General features: G+C 43.5%; 1 protein-coding gene and 1 long non-coding RNA gene across 2 annotated transcripts; both read right to left on the reverse strand.

Moving 5' to 3' along the window:
• Positions 1-1,723, reverse strand: LOC140857855 (uncharacterized). The gene is made up of 3 exons (XR_012141254.1): positions 1,338-1,723; positions 226-320; positions 1-45 (listed from the first exon to the last, which is right to left on the reverse strand). It is a non-coding gene; the product is annotated as an uncharacterized lncRNA (long non-coding RNA).
• A 3,590-nt stretch (positions 1,724-5,313) lies between these two features.
• On the reverse strand, positions 5,314-14,453 carry LOC105048253 (U11/U12 small nuclear ribonucleoprotein 59 kDa protein). The gene is made up of 9 exons (XM_073258307.1): positions 12,853-14,453; positions 12,209-12,383; positions 11,706-12,126; positions 11,463-11,546; positions 9,531-9,596; positions 8,566-8,638; positions 7,566-7,954; positions 6,385-6,425; positions 5,314-5,714 (listed from the first exon to the last, which is right to left on the reverse strand). Exons 2-9 carry the CDS (start codon positions 12,355-12,357, stop codon positions 5,636-5,638), a joined length of 1,302 nt encoding a protein of 433 aa, XP_073114408.1. The 5' UTR covers positions 12,358-12,383; positions 12,853-14,453; the 3' UTR covers positions 5,314-5,635.
• Between the last annotated feature and the right edge of the window lie 6,183 nt (positions 14,454-20,636).

Genomic DNA, 20,636 nt, shown 5'->3' on the forward strand with positions numbered 1-20,636 from the left:
TGCTGAGCCGATGCTGTCCTTGTTGTCCATCATGGCACGATAAAGCTACAAGAATTTGGGAAATCAGATATAAGCATTAATATTTACAATGGAATCCCTGTCATTGACTATAGAATTGTACTGTAATATCCACAAAATACTAAAACGAGAAATCACTCATACAATAAAAAGAAATTTTAACTTAATTGAGGAAATTTTCAAGCTGTTCTCTCCGAAGATAGATACCAATAACAAGCAATATCAGCTATGATGCACTCCTTCAGCCTAAAAGGCAGAAAGCAACTCAGGGCATTTGAGCTCAAAGGAGTCTCCCTCAACCCCTGCACAGACAAAAGCTACACTGATACATCTTTGGCCAATTGGAGTTATAAACACAATGATACACATGCCTCCAAGCTAGTGATATAGGAGGCAATATAAAACCGAACATAGCATGTGCTTTCAATCATTTGGTTAGGAGAAGATTCCTTACATTAAGGAGCCTCTCTAAAACCTCATAAACGAAATCTCCACTGGTCCATCTTGGCAATGAAAGTTACAAACAAAAGCTAATGTCTTCAGTCCAGTGGAATAGGAAGAATAAACTAAAGAGCCGAGCATGAGCTTCCAATCTCCAAAGCTGGACAAGATTCCTAATTCACTTTAATAGAGGATGGTGGAAACACCAACGAACGCACAATAAACCTTTTCCCACCAAGGACAAACCTCTACCATTATATACAAACAGATCAGAATCTCAACCACCACAAATGCATCATGCAGTAACCACAGAAACGTCCTTACTTTACATCTACTAAGATCAAAATTCTTTGAAACTACAATTAATTTTTATAATTCATTTACAGGATATTGCTAAAATAGGAAGCAATCAACATCAATAATTAAACTGGCTACAAGCCTTTTGCCCATGCACGTATAATAAATTGTACACCCATGTTTAGCGATTCTAGCTTGTATAAATCATCTCTCGCATTAGCATCCAAGCAATCGATCTCCAAGACTTCTTTGCTCATCAATAATTCATCTCCATAATGTCACGTTACCTCATCCTCAGATAAACACCAAGAAAACCAATCTTTGTAATGAAATAACATCCAAATATCATTTTGTAGCTAAATATAGTGCTAGTCAATGAAAACAAAAACGTGGATTTATTGAGGGCCAAAAAAAAAAAGGAGGATCATTGCTTTTAAGAAAACCAAACAAATGCATCAAGTTTCTCTTATCGAACACCCATAAGATTGTTTTCCATTAAATCAAGATCCAAACTTTCCACCAAAATGGAAAAAGAAAGAAAAAGAAAGAAGATCAGGACGGAGGAAAAGAACCCAAGATACCTGAAAGTGGAGGGCAAATCTATATTCTCTCTTTTCTCTCAGGTCGCCCAAACACAGCAGGGGACTCGCCCCCTTCACTACGTGCACCGACGGACAGCAATGGGGGACAAAATCCTCACAGCCTCGGTACCATAGCGACGGGCGGGGAAGCCCTTGAGCTCGGGACGAGCCCTCGCTTTTCGAGAAGCTTCTTCGCCAGGGTCCGAAGCCATTGCCATCGCCGTGGCGCCTTTTTCTTCGGACGCTATTTTCCCAACCCCCAACTCCCAAGCCCTAACCTCTCCCACCACCACCACTTGGATGCTATTTTCCTTCCATCGTCGATGCTATTGCTTTATTGGTCATTTTCTAAATCCGGCCGCTCTCGCGGATTTCGCGCCGCTCGCCCGTCACCGACGTCCCGGAGCTGTTGGAACTCGACTCCCCGGAAACCTAATTTGTAACCATAGCTGACCCGATTTGGGAGGGAAATTAGGAGGGGACGTGGCACTCGGCACGAACGAGACACGTGGCAGGAGCTTGGGGAATCCAGAACAGCATCTGGACCGTGTGGTCCACGTCCTATGAGGATTGACCACGATGGCGGTGGAGGACAACGGGCGCGAACCGTTGACGCCAGACGCGACTTCCGTGATTGTTGCGGAATCCGCGCATAGATTCGTGCACCCCATTCCTACGGGAATATCCAACATGACTTGGGCCAGCCCACCAGCCCGCATCTTCTAAGGTTCCCTATGGTCCTGTTGGTCTATAATAATAATAATAATAATAAAAGATGATTTGGATTAAGGGTTGCCATGAGCTATACTTCAACAGACTTCTCAATCCACAAATTCAGCAGAAAATTTAGCCCAAATCGTGCTCGGTTCCTTTCAGTGGATCTTTTGGGTGACGCTGATCAAACTTAATGATCATAGAATGCAATGACGATTTCTAGAGATGGTATAGTTTTGGAGTATTTGGAACGTTATGCAAAGCTGACTGTGTTTTGTTCTTCCAGTTGGAAGCAACCTTAATCCGTCACTTCTAGCTCAGGGTCTCTCTTTTGATTTTGAACCAAAAAAAGTTCCTTTCTTAAAGTAGTTTTGCCTAATCTCTCCTTCAAATTCTAGTATACAGACGCAGCTCGCATCTTCTTATTCCACAGCGGTCACGTTCTTCTTCCCACTGAAGTTGTCATTCTTTTGGAACTCGAAAATAGTCAAATTATCTAAAAAATGGCAAATAAAAAAGGAAAAAGTTAACTAATCACTTTGCCTGGATTATCCAAATATAGCCCGCCTACACCACTAAAGCATCGCATTACATGTTCAAAAATTATGAACTTTCCAGAACACTAAAAAGGGGACGACGGAAGAGGAGAATACTAATTCACATACCAACAGGAAAATGGCAGATTAAGACACAAGATATGATCATAATAATAATAATAATAATAAACCTTTTTGTTGTGATAAAACAAGCCACACGGTTGGAAAAAAAAAAAAAATGGTGATTTCAAGACCAGAACTGCCAAGGGATAATAATAATCACTCAACAAATACTCACCAATTTCCTTCTTCGATAAACCGCACAGAAGTGGAATGGCTTGTAAACCTCTTCTTAGAAATGCAAGTGGAAATCCAGCTCAAACAGCTGGTTCCAGTGAAGAGACCCAAACCTACAGGGACACAACCAAGCCCTGAGAGCTTTCTTTCCAGTCCGCGGACCTTTCCTTTTGAGCATTTACATAGGCAGGGGAAGGACAGAGAGGTGAGAACATCGCTAGCTGGAATAGTTGCTTGACAGCCCAAACAAACACAGGACCACCAATTTAATTTTTCTCATGTTTATAAGAAAGATTTGGTGGCTATGAATTGGTTTCTAGACACAATCCGACCAGAGGCATGGATGATTCCATACGAGATCAGCACAATTTAAGTTACGTGGAAAACGGGTCAGATTGGATTTGATTAGTCGATGGGTTAGGTCTAGAGTTGCTACTCATGGAGGATGGGCGATGGGTCAAACCCAAGTCGGATTGGATCTGACCCAATGCTCCAACGTGTTAGATGGTGGTGAGAGAAACGCCATTGGGCTGTTTAGACTCTGTGTGGTTCGGTCTGCTGTTTGGATGCATGCAACTCAAATTACATATTACATCGAGTTGCATGACAATGAGTTTCTGATAAGGTTTGATTGAATTTAATCACAGGTTTGGATGGATTTTATGGATTACGCCCAGCATTGGAACTTGACTTTTGAATGGATATACAACCAAGCTTCAGTTTTCCCACACTGATGTCTGATAGCTATCTTAGTTCGCAAATCATCATCAGACCTACAAGTCCAGATTTCGTATCTAAATCAGGCAGTCCCAGATGCTTGCCTCTTATACAAGCAACCGCTGACAGCCCTTTACATCTACTAATTTTATCCGCATTTTCTCGTAAAGGATCCATCTTTCTGTAGGTAAAAAAAAAATTATCTAAAAATCTATATTTTTCTAATTAAATATTTTTTAAATAATATTTAGATAAAAAATAATTTATTTATATTTTTTTACATATAAAAAATGATTTTGAAATATATTATATATATATTTTTTATATTACTATTTTCTTAGATAAGTTATTGAAATTTATCCATATTTTTCATTTCATCCTTTGTGTTTTTAAGTTTGGAGGAAGTGAATGATTGAATTATTGAACATTGAACGATGAAAATATAGAAAATTAAAATAGAATATTTTAAAAATAAAATTAAATACTTATTTTACTGGCTGATTAAAAAAAAATTTAACCATCTTCTAGGTAGATAAAATTTATCCTTCATTTCATAGATAAAAATTATTAATGAAAAATAATTTATCCATCTAGAAAAATACGAGAATATAGGTAAGTTGGTCAATAAAAATGTTAACTAAATTTCTCATGATATTTATCTACAAAAGAACGGATCTTAAGATTATGCCCGTCAGAACATTCATGTTCGCAGCAAGCATTATGGGCTCATTTGATTTGTCAGAAATGGATGGGAAAAAGTATTATCAACAAAAAAAAAAAAAAAAGCTCATATTTAGTTGAAATTTTTAAAAAAGATAAATGAAAAAATAACTTTTCTATAAAAATAAAATTCTCATATTTCATGAAAAAAAATCAACATGGTATCTGTTTAGAATTAGAGTAATTTTTTTTTTCAAAAATCCCTTCAAATATTTAGATAAAATGGGTTAAAATTTTTTATTTTTATTAAAATATAACAAATATTTTATATAATCTTTAAAAAAATAAATATTCAATTAAACATAAATCATTCTAAAATATAATACTTTCTTGTGATCAACTAAATATGCAACGTCACTTTCCAAGTATCAACTTCTCAAGAAAAATATCCAGTGAGGAAAAACTTTTCTTGCGAACCAAATGAATCCTATAAAGCAAGAGCACAGATCTGGTGGATCTGAACGACACGGAAACTAGTGGATCTGACTAATGGCATGAAACTGGCAGAAGAAGGCATACGTTATCCAACACAAATAGATTAAAGGTTCATCTGACTATGCCTTTCCCCAGACTATGAAATACACTTAATTTTCCATCAAAAAATGGATATCAGCTTGCCGAAAGTCAGAATGTCGATAACAATTTCATAAACACCAACATTGTTTAGCTACATGGTAGCTCGCACTAGCCAATTAATCAACTGCCAGAATGCAAACTACACATATAAACTCATATTAGCAAGTTAATCAGCTGGTGGAATGCAAATCATTTGTACAAAACAAATCCGATTGCCAAACTACGATGTCAAACGATACCTTATTTTAACTTCCAGTAGCTGGTCGAGTTACACTGACTGGACTTTTATCACATTATAACTTGTAAGTAGACCAACAGACAAATTCACATATAGCACACACCTGACATGGACTAACAGATATAAAGCAATATTTTTAATCAAATGTTAGCAAAATCTTCCTGCAAAATACTAGCGCTGGCTCAATAATTCAAAAAATTGCACTTAATGCACAATAATATTACACCTATCACGTTAGCAACTCTGCTGAATTTATTCTGCTTTTCTCTAAGGAGATCATATCATTAATGGAAAAAAGAACAAAGCTTGTGTCAATCAGGCTACAATGACACATTTCAATTGTATGCCTTCAGCAGCAGAAGACAATGTATTAAAAATCGAACCATCTCAAAATCTAATTCAACTTGTGCAACTGTCTTAACTTTTCAAGATGGCTGTCTCATCTAAGGCCATGATGCAAGCCACAGAAAGATGCCTCCAATGCTTGCTTTAGTAAGTTATTACTTCTTGTGAACAAGATAGGACGCCCAGACTCCATCAGCAGGCGGTGGCAGCTGAATCCAGTGCCCAGGTATCCGGCTGCACCCAATTTTCACCAAACAAGAGCTATTAGTTACAGAGAAACAAAAGTTATGAACCCTTTTTTCACTTTGTTCTTCATGTAGACTGATGGAAGATTTGTGAAAGAATAATAAGAATAAGACACAGCACTGCAATATTTTAAGCAGCACTGGCAGATAAAAGCCATTTTTGCTTCAGAGTAGAACCAATTGTTGAGTGAATACATAGTTGTCCCTGCAGAATCAATCAGATAGCAATATACAATAACTATAGAATTGAATTTGACATGGTTATCTCGTCACTCATCATTTTCCATAATTAAAAATAATTTATATTTTAAAAGTTCATTGCATATGCATTTCTGAGCCGTTACAAGGACAAAATATCTCAAATACTTCTTGAGAAAGTAACACGATGAACCATAATTGAGAGCATCAAATTATCACAGAAAGAGAATGCAAATCAGAAATTTTATAAAATATTTAGCTTTCATCGGCTTTTGACAATATTGTAAGAGTTATGGGTGACCTATGAGAGAGTTCAGAGAGGACATTCATGATACCGTATTCTTTATCAAATTGAGTATTGAATGCTGGGATATATTTCGAAGATCAAAAGGAACTGCATCATTGCTTCCTATTTCTAGCATAGCTCACATGAGTTAATGAGGAAGTTGTAGGATACACACCTTCCTCCAGGTCTGATGTAAGCATCCCACATTTTTCTGACCTGAAAATGAGATAGAATAGAATAAGTATTTGCATGATGATGATAATATCTATCAAATCACATATACACAAAACTGCAGAAATCATATGCTTTGGACTACCAGTATTTCAGTGAGGTAGAGGAGCAAACAAAAGAATGGAATTTCAGAAATAGAAGAACTAGATTACAAGGGCATCAAACTTTTAAGATACCTTAAAAGGCATTTATTTTACAAACTAAATTCATGCCTTCACAGCACCCTATCAGTGACATTAATGGAACACCTGATCAAACAGTCTCTGGCATTCAAGATAGCACCATTGGCATCGCCTATTGCGCCATTAAAGAAATCATCAAATATACATTAAATCACCTGTGCTCTCACACTAGACTGTGATAATACCCAGCTAGTTTGGGGCGAGAGCGAGAGAGAGAGAGAGAGAATTAAGTTTAGAAAGATATTAAAGAAAGCAAAGAAGTCAAGAGAAACACAACTTGCATGGTTGAGCAAATTTGATAAATCCAAAAGGTGATGTCTGCACCTTCTTAGAGTTATAAAGGTAGATCCTGAGAGATTTAAAATGTATGTTCAAAATTTTCATGGCACTGTAAAAGGACATCTAGCAGTTGCACCAAAGTCTGCTTGCCTATAGTGCATATCTAAAATTGTCAACAGCATGTATGAGTATTTGTACAAGAAGGTGACCACCTTTAGCTTTTTTAATAAGATCAAGAAGAAAGCACAATTCTCAACAGGTTGATGACTTTACTAGAAGAGAGAGAGAGAGAGAGAGAGAGAGAGAGAGAGAGAACAAAAGAAATGTAACCAATGGCACATGCATGCATAGGAAAACTACCATTTTTGATTCCTCAATGATCTGGAATTTCTGCGAGGAGCTCTGAAAAACAAGGAAAAGCCCCGAAAGGAAAAATATAAATGTTTCACAAGGTGTTACTCTCTGTAGTCAGAAGCAACATAACTGATTTGCCAAAACTGATAAATTTAATTCTTAGGAAATGCATTGCTTAACATCATAGAGATGCATTGAGAATTTTGTGGCATCTGTTACTGACATCTCAGCAATGTGGCTCAAATCATACACATAACAGGTAATTGGTACACTCAAAAGTTAAAGTTGCACATCCATTTCATCAAATCACCTCAATTAGTGTTCCCATATCATTGCTGCTTCCATGATAATAGTGGTAGAACTCAAATGGTAAATTGGCAACGAAATCATAGCCTCCACCACAACTTTGACCTTCAACATTTTGTTGTTCAGATTTCAGGTTTGCATTTAGATCTGAACTTCTTTCACCTTCAATTCCATCCACCTGGTCTTGGTTCACCATCACCTCACCTTTATCATGATCTACATCATTTGCTTCACTGCTTGCACTGTGGATAGCCTTTCTAGATTCCTCAGCTGTTGCAATAGCATCCTTAGCAGCATTTGTGTCAGCAGCAGCTGCAGCTTGGCGCTCCTCTTCTTCAACAGCAGCTTGCACTCGCTCAAGAAATTTATCATCCTCTTCAGGGAGAAAATGACCTGTACAAGTAAAGGCTTATGTAAAATTCAATAGAATTAATCTTATATTACTGGACCTCCACATTACCCGCAACCCATTTGATCCCTTTGATGATCAATCGATAGGTCTTTTCTACAACAGAAACTGTTGTTTCATTTGGCTAAAATGCATTATACTAGATTCAACAATTCTTACTCTCATGACTATAAAGATGTGAAGGTTTCAAGATGCCTCCCGCACTGATGCAAACAAATATACACAAATCCCTGCTAATTTTTGGAATCAGAAAGGCAGCAATTTTTGTCAGCATCACAAGTGGAAATAAAATCCAGTCCTGCTTTGTGTGATGAATGAATTAATGCTCATCACATGCATATCATTACAAGGAGTAGAGTTGTCATCCAAATTGATTGTCCATCTCAATGTATAAAGTTATCAAACAATACATTTCAAGTCAAGAAGAAATGAGCTTTTTAAATAAAGTTAGCAACATATGCACTCAAATAATATGAGCAAATCGATTTTTCAGCACAGCTGAACTAGATATGATCCAAGATAAAATATCCCAAAAATAAATAAAAACGAAACCAAGAATACAAATATATATGCAATGCAGGCAGAGGGAACATGCCTTGTTTCTTCAATTTTTGAATTCTGATGGAGCGAAGCTCTTGCAACTTCTCCACAATTAATACAAGCTCAAGCTGAAATTAGACAATTATTGGTTGAGAAAACAAAATTTGCCCATGCCAATTGTGTCTATAAAATACCCTCCAACCAAACATCTATGAGAAAACAGTTAAGAGGGGAAAAAACATTTTTCCATTACATGTAAATTTATTCTACATGAAAGAAAACTAAATTTAAAAGAAAAGATGCAAAGGAAAGTGCCAGCAATGACTAGCAAGAATATACAACACTGTATATTCAATACACTTAGAAAGTAGGCAAGTCATTATAAGGAATTAAACTAAAAACATATTTTTTAACACCAAATAAAGGACAGTAACTGCAAATAAAAAGAGATAATGGCCATGGTAGAGTTTACAATCATATTACCTGAAAAGAGAAGTGAAAATTCAGAAGATGTCGTAAGCAAATGAAGCTCAGCAGTTAATTTAAGAAAACCCGAGATTTTCTCAATAAAAAAGATCATGCCCGAGAATTTGCATGCAATGTTTTCATGCTTTAGCCTTAATATATTGTTGAACACAAACAAGTGAATCAAGATCACACAATGGGATGAGACGAATGTTAAAGGAACTTTCTGGCTTTAGCACTAGCTAGGATAAAAGGTACTTAGTTACATAATAAGATAGCTATCAGATACAGGCTCATGCACATAAAAAGGGTATCATCCTAAATAAGGAACCCAAACATATTGGTAATCATGGTCCATTCATCCTATGCTTGCAATGTCTCTAGACCATTGAGCACAGGAAAATAACATGCTTTTCAAGGATAACATAACAGAAGTCAACTATGAACTGTTGAATAGAAAAAAACAAGTAACTGATTAATAAATGCTTGATCATAAATACATTCCAAGATTGCATTCAAAGCATCCATGCGATATACACATTTAGAAAGTCTCACCTCAGATTCTAGTCTTCTTTTCTCCTCGTTAGCTTTGACTTTTGCAATTTCCTTCATTTTTTCTACCTGCAATACCCATGGTTACATAATACATTAGCCTTAGCAAAAGATGAAATCCACAAATGGTCTTAACTAAATAAAGGTAAGATCATATGGCAGCCCAGCTAATACTAATTAATGCTGAAGATCAAGGTTTTAAATCCCATGGGATAAAGGTGTTCCGATTTCTCTATGGAACAGGATGCCCCGCTGTCTCATTCCATTCCGACAGCAATTCCAATCATGCATCGTATTTGATATCCTCCATCTTTCTCCCCTTCTTTTCTTTCTTTTTTTCTTTCTTTTTCTTTCTTCCTTCTTTTCATCTACCTTCCTCTCTTTCCTTTCCTTTTTCGTTCCTTTTCTTCTCTTTTCTTTTCTTGTTGTCATTTTTGTTCTTCCTTCTTTTTATTTTTTGCCTTTTCTTCATCTTTCCTTCCTTTCTTTCTTTCCTCTTTATTTTTCTCTCTCTGCATGAATGGGTTTCGGAGTCCTAAGCCTATCCTGATCTTGTTTTCTCATAATAATGAGACGCAACGGCCGGGATGCCACCCATCCTGCTGGGATGTAAAACCTTGCTCGAGATGTTTTAGAAAAGACCAGATACTACTTTCATCCAAAACATACTATTTTCTCCTTCCACTGCTCAATGCTGCAACTAGAATACAATATTAATAACAGCACAATTCACACCCTATCGGCTGTTACTTTGTTGGATTATTAATATGATCTGATAAGGCAGAACTTCAGTCGGCCTGTGTCCCATTACCAACCCAATCCCACCATGCAATGGTCTTTCACTTTGACATGTCCTCCAGATCCTACTTATCTAGACATTCTACTCACCTCTGAACCCTTACTCGAAAGACCATTTTTTAAAATTCTTCACGTGCATTACCAAGTCTCCACACCCAGTCCTAAATAACAAGGCCTTACACATATTCATCAACCTTCTAACATGAAAAATCCTTGCCTGGACATGAAACTAGGGTCCTAATTCATCAAATGAAGTATCCTAATTGTGGGAAATGCTCTCCTGTCTCCCATAGATTTCTTCCACAAGATGCAGGTGTTATGAATTTCCAAAAGTGATCAATCAGTATACTGAATCATATTCACCACTCTAACAAATGAACGCACAAATTGATATCTGAAACAAAAGCAAGAAATATGTGTAAAACAAGTATTCAAAACAGGGAACAAGAAACCGAGACATGGGGCATGTGAGGAATGTATCAAAAACTGCTGCTATACAACTATAATATTTTCGAGAACTTTTTTCCCTTTGACTCATTATATAGTACGTAACATGAATTGCACAAGATAGCTTTCACAAAATCAATCCTAAATTTGCAGGAGAGCAGCTTACTCTTCCAAATAAGCAGTCTCCCACATCCATATCTGTATCCTAGTTATGCTTCTTTTAAATCATAACCACAATTATCTAGCCTTTTCCCAACTATTTGTGGTCAGCTTTATGGATCCTCATTTGCCAACTATTTGTACTAGATTACTACTAGAAGACTCAAAATCTTAAATAACTCTACTCATTTATTGCTACAACAAGGTCACGTTGCAGCAGGTCACTCATGGGCAATGACCAAAGCAACCTTTGTCCATTTCTCACTCCAACCAGGTCATATTGTAATGGGTCATTTATGGACAATGACCTAACCAGCCATTGCTCATTTGTTACTCCAACCAAGTCACATAGTGGGTTGCGAATGGACAATAACCTAACCAACCCTGCACTTCAAGAAATCAGCCCCCTAATCTATTTCACCCAAATTTCAACCTAAGTGCCTCTTAAAGTACTTGTTTATAGAGCTTTTGATTACAACAATACATGAGTATAGGCTAGCAAAACATCAAAATGAGCAGATAACATGGTACCTTGCGCCTTGCAATGTCCTTGGCAATCTCCCTCATCCTCCATTCATCAGCTTCCTGATCAGCTTTTTCATAATCTTCACGCTCCTGTGGAACATTAAACACCCCATAAAGTACCATGAGTTTACAAATACAAAGCAGCATGACAGCTTGTGATAACAGACAGCTCAATAACTTCAGCATGCTTATCAATATTCATCTAGAGATGAATAAAGGTGTTCTGATTTAACAAACAAAACATACAACCTTGTTGATTAGTTCTGCAACATGTTTTCTCTTTCTTTTCTTCCAACATTTGTTCCTCCTAGACTTTTGCAGCTTCTGAGCTAATTTTACCGCCACCGACCTTTCTTCCCATGGACTTGCTTGATTTGTGATTACACAGAAAGGTATAAGTTGATTTTTAAGAGTAGAAAATATAGAGCATGCGGCTTCCATTGCAAGAGACTCTTGAGCATGTAAACCAATCCTCTTTGCCTTAACTGTCTCAGAGCATTGCAGAAGAACGTCATTCTCGACATGCTGAAAGGTGTCTCTGGTGATGGTGTCATTTGAAGTTTGCAAGATTTTTCTTCCTGATAGGTGATCATCGGATAAAAAGTCATCTCTATCAGCATTATCTTGACTGGAACTTCTCATACAATGAATTTCCTCTAGTTCTTTCTGCCTGTTTGAGACATAATCTTGATTATGAGAATGAGATTAAAAATTGAAAAATAACCAAAACATTTAGAAAATGAGAAACATACACCGCTTTCATCAGATCAATAGTTTCTCTTAACTTTCTTAGATGCTCATGCACGTGTTCTAGTCGCCAGAAAGAACTTCCAGCAGATTGAAGAGGTTGCCATGCTAGAAACTGAGGAGGTGGTGCAGATGATGATAATGCTGGAATCATAGTGCAAATGCAGGAGAAAGAAGCAACTGCATGGGACGCAATTCTCATTTGTAAACAACACAGATATCTTGCAGCTGCTTTGATTAAATTTAGGAATGTAACAAATATGAAATTATCATATATTCACATGGCAAATAAGAGACATAGATGAAACACAAGAAAGAAGGAAGCGTGTGTAATGTTAGATAGCCAATTATGCTTGAAAAGTCTTCACAAGCTTTGTTTGTTTGCAATCATGTCATACACAACGTACCTTGACCCTTTTGTCTTGTCAACATTCGTCAAACATGTATCATCATCCATTCCAATCATATAGGCATCCAATTTCAAAGCAATATACATGCACATCCGCACATGGAAAGACAGACAACACATACAACAGACACATGCATATAAATCAAGTCCCTTGACTGGATCGATGACACATTTATAACTAGCAATCAAGCTGACATCGGATCTCTAACTACATTTGGGCAAGGACTGGTTACAGTATACCTGAACCCCTACATTATCACTTTCAGTGAATGTAAAGGATTTCAGTAGTCAAGCTGATTCATGGTCCACTTTTGCTGGATGCGTCGGCCACCGACTGGAGGCTTGTTATGCCAAAGCAAGAAATGCACATCTTTCTTTCTCCTATATCAAACTTTGGCATCTAGCCTCACCTCACAAAATACAAGCCATGATATTGTAAGTTATTCAGGAAAAGTTCCTAACCTCAACAGTTTTAGACAAAATGGTGGAAGTGCATGGCCAAAAAGTTCTCATGAAAAATGGAAATATATAGACAATCCTTTTCGCTGCTTCATTTATCATAGCACCATAAGGTTTCTAATTACAATTTCTTTGGGGTTAGGAGTATGCTACCCATAACAAGGTTCAGGCCATTATATGATTGGTTGCTCACGGGGAAACCCATAGCTTTGACAGTTTTAAAAGAGAGGAGGTACTGCCTCATCACTGCTGGTAAATAATGTCTTAACTACCTACAAAAATCAAAACATCAAATCTTGCATACAAATCCACAGTTGAAATGAAAAACAGATAAATAAATTCCATTATCCAAAGAAAATGCACCACATGAGTATCATTCAAGTCATCAATGAAATATTGACTAAACCAAGTTTGCAAAATAGAACCCTGTATGGTTGATCAGTGCAAAATCTGTATGACCACTCAAAGACCATATGTTGAGAAGGAAGAATCTGCAGTATTTTCTCATTCTAAGGAGTACAGGAAAAAAAGAGAAGCACCCATGTTTGCCATGGTGCTATTATATGGTCTTGTGGTGGAAATGAGAAGAGGAGAATAGAATGGGAAAATAAATGAAATGAAAACAAAATTGGTGCAACCCTCATTTGCTCATTAAGACATGTTAACAACAGGAAAAGATTGGAAGCAACATGCACTTTTGCATACTACTAGTTAGCTAGCTCGTGTGTTAGACATAAATGTACAAGAACGATTTACAAGATTTTACAATGCTAGAGTTATGTTTAATATAGGCAGAGTACATAGTGAAGAAAAAAAATCTACGGGCTTAATAAGATCAAGGCCTGGAAGGCATAACATGAGGAAAGCTTAGGGCAAGTCACTCTGCCCAGGCAATGATGATAGCTTGTAACCCATCATGTGAAGGAAAAAAACTAAAATGACCAGGATCTCTAATAAAAATGTGCGTACATGTTGGATTCATCAATAGTATAAATCCAAATGACAAAAGCAAGGCTGAAGAAAAAGAGTGATCAAAATATTATTAATAATTGACACAAATACTGTTGATAATTATCATAATAAACGCATGGAATATGATAATCTTTTCACAAGGACTTTGCAGAATACCTAATTTCACAACAATGACTTAAGAAATGACATTTTGAGACAATGGAATATCCTAATATATTAATCAGGCAGGAGTTTCGATTGCAAACAGGGAAAATATGAGTGAAAAGAGATAGAATCTCTTGGTTCCCTTTTTTCAATCAGAGGAGCGTGAAAATAGCTTAGCTCAAAATACAATAGAACTTCACTCGATAACTGATCTTAGTAGCAATAGCTAAAAATCTTATCAGTGTTAAAATCCTTGTAGCTAATACTGCAGGGACTATCAAATTTCATATCTTCAAATTTCGAGTTTCCAACTGTTGCGGCCAATCGCCTCGTCGTCCGATCGCCGGGGAGCGTGCACCTGCAAAAGGAAGTCCGCACTGACCGGAGGCGGCTCCGGCGAGGACCCTCCGACGGTCAAGTCAGAGAGGTGACTGGGCAACAGTGAAATGTAGACAGAGAGCTCTGAGAGAGAGAGAGAAAAAGAGGGGCGAGCCTGCGTTTGTGGGAGAGACGGAGCGGATCGATCCCTTGCACTGTTGCCTTCCCCGGTATATATAGTGGAGCACGGTACGGCGCCGTCATTAATGGCGCGGACAAGTGAGGAACTATCAACTCACTGTGGACTGTCAGAGTCGCCGTGAAAACGTCATGTCGCCGTGTGGCTGTCCAATCACCAGGGTTGACCATGCCCTGTGCGGGACAATGCCCCTAGGTAGCCGTGCCGCATGTCCGTGTCAGAGCTGACAGCGTCCGGCGGCTGTACGGTGGTTGGAGGAGCCGACCGACCCAAAGTCGGTAGCCAGCTGAGTGGTGTCGGGCCCCTCCATTGGTCGGCGAGCATCTTGTGAGTCGGCCATCAGTCCACTGGGTTCAGTCGGTCGGGATGGATACGCCCGACATATCCCCAGTCGGCGATGGATTGCTGAATGGCCGGCGATGGCATCCGTTAGTTGGTCGCCCCGACCGTCGATCGGTCGGGTTCTCGCCCAGTCGGAGTCGGTCGATCCGGCAGTCGGTCGGGCCGATGGTCGGTCCGCCAGTCGGTCGGTCGGGCCGTGTGTCAGTCGGTCCGCCAGTCGGTCGGTCGGTAGGGCCGTCGGTCGGTCGGTGGGTATCCCCCAACAGTTGCCCCCCTCCGCTCCTAAGTCGGGTGGTGAGCTGGCCGATGCTTTCATTCGGGCAGCGATCCCGGACGACTGGGAGTGGATTTGTCGCATGTGTAGATCCGACCGTACCGCCTGATGACCTGATGTCAGACGCCTCATGAATGCCAAGCGACCCGGACGTCTAGTCGATGTTAGAAGTCACGTCGGCGTCAGGTGTCAGACGCCACGTCTTGTCGTCGTCAGACGCTACGTCGGTGTCAGAAGATCGGGCGCCGGACGATACGGCGTCCGACGACCGGATATTCGGCGCCGATCGCGCGAGAGTGGGGCGCTGTCAGGCGTCCCATCGGGAACGCGAATCGGCGCGGGCGCATCAATGCGGAGCCGCTCCCCGTGTGCCGCGTGTCAAGGTGGTTGGCCGGCGCCCCTCCGGCATTTAATGTGGGCGGTGCGGCCGTCCCGGGACGGGGCGCGCCGACTCGTCCGCCAATCGGCGGGCGCCACGCGTCGCGCATCTGCAGGTCTTCGGTCGGCGCGGAAGCATCTCGGCCGTCGGTCGGCCCTATATATATAGGACCTCCCGGACCCCTGACCCACACTTGCCACATTTCGCTGGGGAAACTCTGTCCGGGCGATTTCTCAGTCGTCGCGGGCAGAGCTCTTCTTCGCTTGCGGAGGGTCCATCTGGTTCGTGGTCCCCTCTTCTCCTTCTTCTTCCTTTTCTTCTCTTTCTTTTCTTTTGGTTCCGGCATAATGACCAGGAAACCGACCCAGGGAGCTCGGTCGGGGAACCCGACCGACGACTCCCGATCGGCTCCGGAAGATGAGGCCTCCTCGCTTTCGGGGCCGAACGTCGATCGGCTTCGGGAGCACTATCGCATCCCGGAGCAGTTTCGGCTCTCTGCTCCAGGAGCCGGCGGTCGGGTCAACAACCCTCCGCCTGGCGATCTGGCGCTGTATGTTGAAGACCTTCGCGCGGGTCTTCGACTTCCGATTCCGGAGTTCGTCCGGAATCTACTTGATTACTACGGACTCTGTCCGGCGCAACTGGCGCCGAACTCTGTTCGTTTAATCATTTCCTTCGCGCTGTTGTGTCAGCTCTTGCCGACCAACCCCCGCGTTTCACTCTTCCGGGCATTCTTTGTGCTCCGACCCCACCCTAAAGCCCGAGGGTGGTGGCTCTTCAACCCCCGGAAGGGTCTTGCTTTCATAACTGGTCTTCCATCGTCCATTCATGGATGGAAGAACCAGTTTTTCTTTGTTTCCTCCTCTTCTCCTTGGGGCTTTCCTTCCCGTGGGGTGTGCCCCGAACGAAGCCAACGACAACAGTCGGGTGGAGGCGGACGACCGGGAGGACTTCCACCGACTGAAGGATATGTCGGTACCGAAGCAGAGGGAGCTTGTTACCGAACAAGCTCTCTATGACGCCGGCTTGAGTTGGTCCCCCGAATAGGTATCGCCCGATCCCCCGGCTTCTCTTTTTGTTCGGCTTTTGGTCAGCTTTTGGTCCAGCCTTTAACGTTCTGTCGGTATTGCAGGGACACCACCGAGGATGAGGCCGACGGATGCCGAGATTCGGCAGTTGCCACGAGGAAGAGGCCAGCGTCGGGGGCCGGCCCTTCGCGCCCTGCAAAGAAACCAACTCCAGCTCCGCCGACCGTCGAGGCGTCGGCGACCGACCAGTCGGAGCCGGTGATAGCCCTCGCGGCTCCGACGGTCCCAATGGAAGAGAGGCCGACTGAGGAAGCGGCCGAGGGGACATCGTGGCTTCGCCGGTGCGGGTGGAGCCGGATGATGTTCGGGAAACCGAACATCGTCCGGCGGCGTCCGTTGGCGCAACGGGGGGCGCCGGGTCGAACTCCAGCGTCCCATCGCTGCCAGTCCCGTCGGTCGGGGCAGCTGATCGGGGGAAGCCCCGATGGAGCCCGCGGAGGAGGAAGGTCGGGGAGCCGCTCAATGCCTCCAGCACATACTACCCCGAGGGGCGTCGGCGTTGGCCGACCATAACCTTGCGAGGAGGTTGTGCCAAGGGATCCTCCTCCCAGCCGACGTAGAGTCGCTGCGATCTCGGCAGGTGACCGAGATGTTGTCGCGGTTCTACCCGACGATGGTTGAGGTAAGCTTTGCATCATCTTTCCTTAGAAATTTTCCTTAGAAATTTTGTTTGTCATACGATTCTGACGAAGCTTTTTTCCATCGGCAGCTGATCTTCACAATGTCCGAACTGGAGGCCGGATACCGAAGGTTCGGCGACGTTCGGGCAGCCTTCAAGGAGAGGTCGGCGGCGGCCAAGGCTGAGAGGGCAATGTTGGCCGACCAACTCCAGCAGTCGGCCGACCGGGAGGCCAAGTTAGTCGACGAGGTCTCCCGGCTTGGGTCCGAACTCCGGTCGGCCAAGAAGGAGGCCAAGCACAAAGGTCGGGCCGTACGTCGCCTTCGACGCGAACGGGATGGTGCCACGCCGAACTCCAAGGGGAACGCGAGCAACTCGGGTCAGCCTGGAGAAGCTCGCGAAGCCGAAGAGGAGCTGTCCATCGTCCAGATCGACGCCGAAATGGCGAGGGTCGAAGCGAAGTCGGCGAGGCAGGAGCTCGCCCGAGCTGAGGACGAGGCAAGGTCGGTGAGGGAGTCAGCCGATCGGGCGGTGGAGGACTTTCGGTCCTCCGACCAATACCGGGAGGAGATGCTCGAATCGGGCTTCGCCTCATACCGGGTCGGGTTCGAGGACGGTCGGGACGCCGTCCAAGACTTGTACCCGGAGCTGGACGTCAGCCGCGTCGTTCCGCCGCTAGCCGAGGAGGAAGAGCCAAAGGAGAAGGAACCGAGGAGATGGCCGACCAGCCGTCGGGAGGCGTCGTCGTGACGGAGGAAGCCATCCCGGAGCAGGTGCCGACCGAAGTTCCTTGCCGACTGAAGCCCATCCACCGGCCGCCGACCCAGCGCCGCCATGGCCGAGACGCCGATCATCCCCGATCCTCCGTCGGTCGAAGAGATCGATTAGGACGGATGATCGGCCCTGCCGACTATCTTCGCCTTTTTTGTTTTCTGAGAATACATGTAACGGGCTTCGACCCGACTTTGTAATTTCTTTTCATCAATGAATGAAACTTTTTTTTTTCTTCTTGTTTGTAATGCCGATCATTGCTGCGATGTCGAACTTTAGTTGCTAACTTAAGTAAGTTGCTGACTCACGTAAGTCGGTAGGACTTCGATAACTTCGCAGCCCTGAAAGTAGAATGTGTCCTGACTTTAGGTCGGTTTCCGATAGTCGAAGTCGTCAGTCGGGTGCATCTGTTGAGTCGGGAGCCGACCGAACCTGGTAAAGGTTCGGTAGTCGGGCTTCTGTAGATGCGTTTAGTCGGTCGTCGTCCGGCGTAGTGTCGGGGGAACGATAGTTAGTCGGGTCCCCATACTCTTGCGTCGGGTTCTGTGTCTTCCGACAGACAGTAGCAAGCCGAATGTCGTTCAGTCGGCCGTAGGTCGGTCGGCAAGTCATGGATGCGACTAAGGTCGCGTCGTGTGATAGACGGTGGTAAGCCGAATATCCCTCGACTGGCCTTAGCCTGGTCGAAAGTCGCGACAATAGTCGCGTGGGCTTTTAGCCTTTCTTTGGTCGGGGCCCGATCGGCCTGTCGGCCGGTGGATCTGCCCAAAATTCGACCGTAGAAGGAGTATGAACTCCCGTCGCAACAGATGCATCGGCCTTCGTCAGGGGCGGATGTGTTGCCGAAAGTCGAAGGAGTGTAACTCCCATTTATAAGAGTCCGTCGGCCCTTGTGAGGGTCCGACGCGTCGTCGAAGGAGCGTTAACTCCCGTCATTGTAGATGCGTCGGCGCTTCGCAAGAGTCCGACGCGTTACCGACGGAGAGGTCGTCGGTTTTAGGTGGATGCTAGGCCACGTTGATATGTAGGGGCTGAGTACCGATCATTAGTTGAAGAGTTAAAACTCCGAACTTTCAAACTGAACTTGTATTCCGACTTTTGAATTACAGAATTCACTGGTAATACAGCTTCAAGTTGTCGGCGTTCCAAGTCCGGGGAATGGGCTTCCCTTCAAGGGTCTCCAGCCGATAGGCTCTCGGTCCGAAGGTATCTGCAACCTTGTAGGGTCCTTCCCAGTTTGGAGCCAGCTTCCCTTGGTCCAAGGGCTTCGACACTTCTGTCTTCCTCAAGACCAGGTCGCCAGGCCTGAAGAGCTTTGGTTTGACCTTGGCGTTGTAGTACCGGGCGACCCTCTGTCGGTATGAAGCCATTCGGATTTGAGCCTCATCTCGCAGCTCGGGGAGGAGGTCTAGGTCAGCCCTCCGACTCTCAGAGTTGTCTGGCTCTCGGTACTGCTCGACCCTTGAAGATGGTAGGCCAATCTCGAGCGGGATCATCGCCTCTGTCCCGTAGGCCAAGCTGAACGGCGACTCCCCGGTCGGGACCCGGGGGGTCGTTCGGTAAGCCCACAGAACGGAGCCCAGCTCATCGACCCAGAGACCTTTGGCTTCATTCAGTCGGGTCTTGAGTCCGTGAAGCAAGGTTCGGTTGGTCACCTCAACCTCACCGTTGGACTGTGGGTGCCCGACGGAAGTCAGTCGGTGGCGAATGTGGTACTTGGCGCAGAAGTCTTTGAAGTCTTGGTTGTCGAATTGTCGTCCGTTGTCGGTGATGATGGTGTGCGGCAATCCGAACCTAAAGATGATGGACTTTTGGATGAAGTCCTCCATCTTCCGCTCAGTGATCTGCGTCAAGGGTTCGACCTCGACCCACTTCGTGAAGTAGTCGATGGCGACAACGATGAACTTCCTTTGGCCCGACGCTGGTGGGAACGGACCGAGAATGTCGACCCCCCACTGGGCGAAGGGCCACGGAGCAACAATGGGAGTGATTTGGCTGGCCGGTTGGTGCTGAATATTGGCATACTTTTGGCATTGCTCGCACCTCCGGACCAACTCTGCTGCATCCTTCTTCATGGTCGGCCAGTAGTAGCCTTGTCGCAGGACCTTGAAGGCTAGGGACTTGCCCCCCAAGTGGTTCCCGCAAATTCCTTCGTGAACCTCTCGGAGAGCGTAGTCGGCGTCGGTCGGCCCCAAACACCTGAGCAGAGGGAGGGAGAACGACCTTTTGTAGAGTCGGCCGTCCATGATCACATACTGCGACGCCGACCATCGGAGTCGCCTGGACTCCGCGGGATCTTCGGGACTGATCCCGTCGGTCAGGTACCGGACGATCGGGTCCATCCAACTTGGTTCGGACGTTAGCTGCTGCACTTCTTCGATCCGATCGATGCTCGGCTGCTGGAGGTTTTCGACGAACGTCCGACCCAAAGAGTCGTAGGCCGACGTTGCCAATCTGGA

The sequence above is a fragment of the Elaeis guineensis genome, chromosome 5, assembly GCF_000442705.2.
Source record: "Elaeis guineensis isolate ETL-2024a chromosome 5, EG11, whole genome shotgun sequence".
In the NCBI taxonomy this organism is placed as follows: domain Eukaryota; kingdom Viridiplantae; phylum Streptophyta; class Magnoliopsida; order Arecales; family Arecaceae; genus Elaeis; species Elaeis guineensis.